General features: G+C 40.8%; 1 protein-coding gene across 1 annotated transcript; it reads left to right on the forward strand.

The window, feature by feature from the left end:
* The first annotated feature begins 735 nt into the window (after positions 1–735).
* LOC117544882 (G-protein coupled receptor 26-like) lies at positions 736–7,835 on the forward strand. Its single transcript, XM_034214387.1, has 3 exons — positions 736–1,733; positions 2,515–2,628; positions 4,911–7,835. The coding sequence occupies exons 1-3, from the start codon at positions 1,066–1,068 to the stop codon at positions 5,137–5,139; spliced, it is 1,011 nt and encodes a 336-aa protein (XP_034070278.1). The 5' UTR covers positions 736–1,065; the 3' UTR covers positions 5,140–7,835.
* Positions 7,836–8,483: the final 648 nt, after the last annotated feature.

An 8,483-nucleotide genomic window follows, 5' to 3' on the forward strand; every position in this document is an offset into this window, starting at 1 on the left:
CACCTCCCCTCCCCTTATTGTAGCCCCAACCACCACCTCACCCTGCTCCAGCGCCTTGCTGCACGTGCTGCTGCACACTGAGTCCCACGCTTCTGAGGAAAGATTCTCCATGCTCAAGTCCAGAGGGGCAGCAGAGTGCGGGGGCGTCATCCAGCCTCAACGAAGATGGTGCTCCTCATCAATATGATGAAGCAGATGTAATTAGAACACATATTTGAGTAAAGCATGAGGTGAAGAGATGCTGCTGGAATGCAATGGTTTAAATCAGTGAAACCACCTTAACATGAACAGATATGTCTATATAAAACCAATTTGATTTCAAATTAGGGTTTGAATTAATGAGCAGGAGTGGAACAAATAAATTTGTTTTGCCTCAACCTGTTTTTTTTTGTTGGGGGGGGGGTGATTTCAATATTTAAATGAGCATCTAAAAAGGATGCTGTGTGACAGTTTTCTTTACCTGGATATGCAAGTGACACGGACAATGGATGCATAATTTAATGTAAATGTCATGAAAAAAAAAAAATTAACACACATCAGGTCTGTGTTTTACTAATCACTCATTTCAGTTTGAATAAGGTAAACTCTCTGGCTGCAATTTCCATTTTTCCAGAAAAGATCCCCACTTCACTCTTGTTAATGTTACTGTTCCTCACAGGAGACGGGGGGAGATCAAGGAGCCCACACACTGTGCAGTGTGTGCGGAGGGGTGATGCTTCGAGAGCGCATCACAGGACGACAAAACCCCACTGCAAGACGCAGAGCCAGAATAGAGCAGCTTTGGCACGAGAGCTATTTTCCTATAGGTTGTAGAGGGGAACAAAAAGAGTAGAAATCGTCTTCGTTTCCCCTAACATACTTCTCATGATGCCGGAATCCTCCTGGTCGTCTTTGCTGGCCAGTATACAGAGACAATGTAGTTGAGAGAGAAAGGGGAACTGCACCGGTGGAGAGATCTGGGGATGAATGGACATGGTTATGGGTGATTAATTGCATTTTCAGCTGGAGAACAACACTGGATATGCTCAGAAAAAGTGAGGATAAGTGAGTTTCGGGGCCCACAGGATGGACACTGCGGAGGTGATTCTGTCTGTGTTGGTGGTTGTGATTATCATAGTGTCGTTGCTGTCCAACGTCCTGGTGCTGATCTGCTTTCTGTACAACCCGGAGATCCGTAAGCAGGTCCCCGGTCTGTTCAACCTCAATCTCACCTTCTGCAACTTGTTGCTGACCGTGTCCAACATGCCTCTCACTTTGGTGGGACTCGTCAGTAAGACTCAGCCGGGAGGGGACGGCTTCTGCCAGATCGTGGGCTTCCTGGAGACATTCCTGTCCACCAACTCGATGCTGAGCATGGCAGCTCTGAGCATCGACAGGTGGATTGCGGTGGTGTTCCCCCTGAGGTACCACTCCAAAATGCGCCACAAAGACGCAGCTTTGGTCCTCGGGTACACGTGGGTGCACTCCGTGTCCTTCTCCACGGTGGCCACCTGCCTCTCCTGGGTGGGATACCACCGGCTTTACGCGTCCTGCACGTTGTCCAACCCGAGGGCGAGCAGCCGGACACCGTTTGTTATCTTCACCGTCTTTTTCCACTCCTTTTCCTTCCTCCTGTCTTTTATAGTGCTGTGTGTCACTTACCTCAAAGTGCTCAAAGTGGCAAGGTTTCACTGTAAGAGGATCGACGTTATTACAATGCAAACGTTAGTGCTGCTGGTGGATATACACCCCAGGTGAGCTCCTTTAACTTATTATTCCTGTTTGTGTTCTTCCTGTACATGCGGCTTTATTTTCTTGATTCAGTTAGAAGAGAGCTTATAGTTAAGAAAAAAAGAAGCATATCCACCATTTTATCGAAAGGGGGAGGGGGGCTGATGTCCCTGGGATTAATGAGTGTATTAAGATACATGATTATTTATTTAATTAATTTAAAAGCCTAAATGTATAGGTAATATACCATCCTTGCACTGAAGTGTGTCCTCAGTATTCAGAGGCAATACAACATCTGTATCCACTTAATCCAGGGTGATTGCGTTACTCTGCCTCTATAACATAATGTGTACATATAGTGTGAGCATGTGTGTGTGTGTGTGTGTGTGTGTGTGTGTGTGTGTGTGTGTGTGTGTGTGTGTGTGTGTGTGTGTGTGTGTGTGTGTGTGTGTGTGTGTGTGTGTGTGTGTGTGTGTGTGTGTGTGTGTGTGTGTGTGTGTGTGTGTGTGCGTGTGTGTGTTTGGTTATATACTGTCTATAAGCTAGCTGGTGTTCTCTGGTGAAATTCCCACTTTTATAAATTGTCATTCTTGTTTTACATTGATTGACATCAGTGTTGTTTGGGATAAATATGTTATTGTCCCTCAGCTCAGCTTCCTATATATTTAACCCCTGTCCAACAGAAATAAAACACAAGCGCACCAACTCCTTGCTGTCTTTTATGACATCTCTGGAGACAGTATGTGGTCTTCCCTCAGTGTGTCTCCCTGATATTAATCCACTGAACTCTCTGTGTGTTTAAAGTGTTCGCCAGCGTTGCCTGGAGGAGCAGAAGAGAAGACGACAGAGAGCGACGAAGAAGATCAGCACCTTCATCGGCACCTTCATGATCTGCTTCGCTCCCTATGTGATCACAAGGTGAGAAATAAACTGTGTAGGCGGGAGAGGGAAACCATGCCGGCACACTGCGGCGTACGCAGCCTCTTTTGTTCTGCTGGTATATCCCCCAAAGCTCCCTCCTCTGCTGTCAAACCCTCTCCCCTCCCCTCCTCCTCCTCCTCCTCACTGCCTCCTCTCTGCTTACTCTCCACAACGGCCAGAGTTGGAAGATGAGATTGGCTGACCTTGTGATAAGTAATATGCCTCTGCTCTGCTGTTGTTGCTGCATTAGCACTTTTCTCCTCAAATTGCTCGGGTGCATCACTTAGTTAGGAGGAATCCACTTCCATCAATCACTCGACAAAGAGAGGCTGTCACATGAAGCTTCAGTGTAAAGCACATAAGTGATGCGCTAGTGGACGTGTGAGAAGAAATACCAACATATAACTATTTATACTTTGTAAATTAAATCATACAAAGTGCCATAAAATATAAAAACAACACATAGAGTAAAGGGGGGTGATATAAACCTTAGAATGGCAAAATATCCAAGACACATGGATCACAGTAAAATATATGTATAATATAATATGGATTTATACAAATTCCGGAGTTTACATGTTCTGGTAACTCTCAAGTGTCAATTCTCCTGAGTTACAACAAACACACAAACTACTTTCTTTAGAATATCATGGTAAAGTTAACTATTTTGAAGTCCTGGCTACTTTTTGTATTTAATTGGCAGTGGCCTTCTGAACTCACACATTGATTAACAGCTAATGTCACAAGCATTGTTTCATTTCCTGTAACTATAATGCCAATAAGTTGATATTTTGCAGAAACAGGAGATGTGTGCAAACTAATTATAAACAGCTTGTACCTAATACTCATCATTATAGCATATCATTTTAGCAGAAAACGCAACTTTGTACTAACAGGTAACCAATACGTGAAGCTTTATACATCCAAAAAACTACAACTTCTGAAGAAAACTGCAAGTCTAAGATCCAACATGCAGACGAATTGTTGGGCAATGCATTTCTGGGAGTACATCACTCAAAAATAGACTGTATTTCATCCTCATACTGTCTGGTTTTAGTATGAGCATCTACTCACTTTTCCATACTAAAACATTACTTAGTGTAGAGAAGAGTAGAGTATGTCATATGGATCATTTGTTTTGTCATGTAGATGGGCTTACTCAACCAAAAGAGAAAATATTCCATTAGTTAGTACTACTGTATGTTATTTAAAACCATTCACTCATAGGGCGTTGGGGTGACGGAGCTAGAGAGGATGTCTGTATGTTTGGATATGAAATGATACAGAAGATATTACTCTCTCTATCCTCTCTATAAGCCTTAAACACATTTTTAAATTGGTCCGTTGCAAGTGTTTGCAAGTTGTTCTTCTACTCTAATGGTTTTGGTATCAGTAGGCTGTCAGTAATGAACGACCATAGCAGCACTGTGCTACTTTCATTCTGTGTATAACTGTTTACTAATTACTATCTGAACATATTATGCTAAAAGCCCCTCCACTGCATACTCATTTGTTGTCTGGGTCATTATGTGTATAGTAAAATCACCGCTGTGCGCCTCACAGCTGACTTAACCTGCTGTTTGCTCTGCTGCTGCGGAGTGTGTGGGCAAATGCCAGTGATGGCTACTGGCCCATGCTAGGCCAGTGTTACACTGCTGACAGAGCTTGATTGTAGACACAGTAATCATACAGATTGCAAGCGGAAAAGGATCAGCAATATCTTAACCACCTTTTATGACAACATGTACAGGAAGGTGTATTCATATTTGACAACAATGAGTGTGAAAGCACCAATTTTCTGTCTTTATGGGTATGACTGAGATCACGTTAGGATGCAGACTTCAGAAAACGTCATTATGTGCCACTTTAAATCTAATATACGGTATTTTAATTACTGAAGAGTATTTTTTTACCCCTGCTGAAAGAACTCACTGTCCTCTGTCCTTTATGGTTTTCTGCTTAGCCCTCAGTCTGAAAGTGTATAAAATAACAATCAGAGTTAATTGGCTTGTTTCCAGACACTCATTACTGCTTAGACAGGTCTGTTTTATTCTTCCGGTGGCCCTGACAGATATGCTGCTGGCTGCATGTGAGTGGTGAGATGATAAGAAGCTTCACGCTGTAAATCCAAACGCATGAGACAAGTAGAAACACCCTGCTTATGTGCAACAATGGCTTGCAAATATATTTTTATGTCTTCATGATGAGCTCAGGGCATGCATGCATTTTCAACCTTTGCTCCCCTTCTCTCACCACCCTCTCTTTATGCTTGCCTGCAGGATCGTGGAGTTATTTCCAACGGTGCCTATCAACCCTCACTGGGGAATTGTTTCCAAGTGCTTAGCTTACAGCAAGGCAGCCTGCGACCCCTTTGTGTACTCACTGCTCCGACACCAATACAGGAAGACGTGCACTGACATCATCAACAGGCTGCTGAAGCGGAGCTCTTTGAACGCATCGGGGCGCGGACACGAGAACCAAGTCAACAGCATAGCAACTGCAGAGTGACCCGGCAACTGTCAGGGAAATATGAGGCTGATTTATCGCCGATTAAGAACAGAAGAAATAGTGCTTGTCCCTGTCCATGTCTGCTTGAATTTGGTCTGACAAGCCAAAAGAAAGCGACTACAGACAGAGGGCAAATCCCCAGCACCCTGGAATACCACAGTGCTTGCATACTGAAACTCCAGAACAGCAGATCAGTGCAGTGAACTTGTGAGGACAATGAGAAAAGGGAGATTTCACATCCACCGGAAGAGACAGATGTGCTCACCCAAGATGAACGGCCAGTTCATAGCCTCATTATTCTGACATGGTAGCTTTAAGTCTGATATAAGACATAAGGATTTAGTTTTACATTACGTCTAACATACATTCTACGGAAGCCCTGAGAGGCAAGTGAGAAAAAATACAATGATCCATTTTCTAATGTCTATATCTAAAGGGTTTTCTCTCCTGTGTTTATGTCTTAAGAAGAGGTGATGTTTGTTTCACCTAGATAATTTTTCATCATATGTAAAAAATTACACCTTTTCCCACCTGTTTCACGGATGAAAAGAACACCCTGGAGCAGAATCTTTTTTTTCTAACTTGCCAGTCAGGGCTTCTGTAATGTTTACATTATATTTTTTAAATGAAAGAAAGGAAAGAATAGAAAATGGCTGTTTGCCGATTTAGTGACAGGTTGATGCGTTCACACTGTATGTAGCACTATAAACTAGCCTAACCAAAACTAACCAAATTGTATTACAGATGAAAACGTACAGCAGACTGCACAGCTCGGCTCAGGTTTACATTGCCTTGAAGCATAATGGCCAATGAAAGATAAAGCTATGTGACTATGTGAGACTTTGTGTTTGTCTGTGTTTCATGTGTGGTATTTGCGCACCATTTAGCAAGACTTATTGACCCAGCCAAGCAGAGTTTTAAAGGTAAAAATAAGCCTTCAAACCGACTGCCTTTGCTGTCATGACTGACATGTGCCCCTCAGGTTGATTAACTTAGCCAAGCGTGATTGACAGTCGGGCGGATTTGTACTCACAGAAAAGAGTGACAGGGAGTGACATGCTTTTTGATTTCTCACACATTTGGGCTGGATGGAAAGGAAGGAAAAATGCATCTGATGTCCTTATTTTCATCACTTGGGAGAGTGACTATAACTAATGACAACTTGTGATGTTTAATGACGGTCTTTCATGAAAAGCAAAAAATAGTATCTGTTTTCTGCTTGGCAGTCAACATGTATGTTATTTATTGAGATGGAACAACTTTAAGGATTGCAGTGTCCCTCTTTTTACTCTCACATGAATTGGGCGCACATGATGTTTATTTATTTAGGCCCATTGCTTGTGAAGTATTGTAGTTTCAGGTCTTTGTTGAAGACCTAAGTCCAAGAGCCTTCTTGACTGACAAAGTGTTATCTGACTCAATAAATGTTGTACCTATTATATTTTTGTTCTGTAACAGAAGAAAGGCAGCTCTGTATCAGAGGTCTTTTCCCTGGGCTTAACTTTTTGTAGAGTAGACATATGTAGATGGAAGTCCTCGACGCCTTAGTTTAATAAAAAAAAGGGATAAAGAAGACGTTTTTGATGGATTTGGTGTTCAGTCGGTACAACAGTAAGTTACTGTCTGTATGTATCACACACAGTGCCAAAACGATCAATGACACCCAGTGAGCCAAATATAAGTAGCTGCAGTTCATTTTTATGAAAACATAAAAGAAGATAGATTAAAAAAATATATTTATGAAATTACTTATTGATACATGTTTGCTTTTATTTTGTGTTCATGGTTGTTACGGAAGCTCTAAAAGTTAAGTGAGGAAAAATAAGGCAGATCTAAATATCCTCCTGTGTTTATGACTTCAGCACAAGAGTAGAAAAATGAAGGAACTAATATACTGTAGATATATATATGGAGAGAAAACTATTAGGATCGGACTGAAACGCATTAAAAGTTATTTTTGGACATGGTTCTCAGGGCTTCCGTAAACTTTTGATAATACAGAGGAGAAATAGTTGTCTTGGATATATGATGCATTGCAAAGTTATGTTTGACACTCCAAGACAATCAATGCCTTAATCTCTGTTATATATGATATGTTCTTTCCATTCACAACGGCATATGGGTATTTTGAACAATATAGATAGAGTAAATCATTGCCTTATTCACTTCAGCTCATGAAAAATCTGTATTTCTTTACCTTCTGCTTTCCATGGTTTCTGATCATGTTTTGCACTGATGTAGAGTAGTTATTTTCCTCATACATGATGGTTATTGGTGAAAAATCAAGGTATTATATATGTTGATAGATTTAGATAAATGACAACTTGAAGAGTATTTTTGTGTCTTTTTGATATACGTACATGTAATTTATGACGACACTTTATTTGTTGAGTGTTTAAGAATGTGCTGCTTCACCTGCAAATTAAGTTAAAACCGTTATTGATAGGTGACAATGCATTGACTGTATACCTCATTTTGTTAGGGTGGCCTCAAGTGTTTTGTTATTTACTTACTCATTTATTCAACCACTGGCACGATGCTGCTGCAGATGGCTAGAACAATTGTTGATGATGATGTTTTACTGATAGGATGAAGATATTTGGTTTTGATGGAGATTGTAATTGTAATTTTGGATAAAATCAAGAGGATGACTGTTTCAGATGTTGACCATGATTATTAAAGTGAACTCTACCAAAGTGGTTTTGTGCTGTTGTGCAACTTCTCTATTTCTCTATATACTCTATTCTATTGAAAGCTGTTTTTTTTGTATACAAATAGGACACACAGAAACTCACAGAAACACCGCTCCAACCTTTCATTATCCTTTTTCTTCACCGACATATTTAAACAAAACCTTGACAAAAAAAACTTGTTTTTCTGTTTTCTGGATGCACAATTTTAAGATTTAGATGACATAATATAGACTTATAACCAAGCCTGATGAGCCTCTAAATGTGCCATTGGCTTAAAAGCATTGGAAATATAAAATGGTTTCACTTATTTAACAGTTTGCCTTTATTCCTTTCCTCAAACAAATCAGTGTTTTTCAAAAAGAAAAATAACTGTTATGTTTGCTGTAATGAAATAATATGTTGCCAAAATACAACAGTGTGGCTTTTTAAAGTATAACCTTTATCAAGCTGTGGCTTCACACACACAACACTTGATATTTGGTGTTAAGAGAAAAAGTTTTACCCACTTCACAAAAATGACCCAGGGATAGATCAGTGCCACAATCACGTCTTTGAGACACAACAGGAGGGTTTGACATGACGTGATTTTGAGCTTTTGTATCTGCAGCCATTCAGACTGTTTCCACCTGCAATCAGTCTGAGGCAGAGGGA

This window comes from Gymnodraco acuticeps, unplaced genomic scaffold (assembly GCF_902827175.1).
Source record: "Gymnodraco acuticeps unplaced genomic scaffold, fGymAcu1.1, whole genome shotgun sequence".
Lineage (NCBI taxonomy): Eukaryota > Metazoa > Chordata > Actinopteri > Perciformes > Bathydraconidae > Gymnodraco > Gymnodraco acuticeps.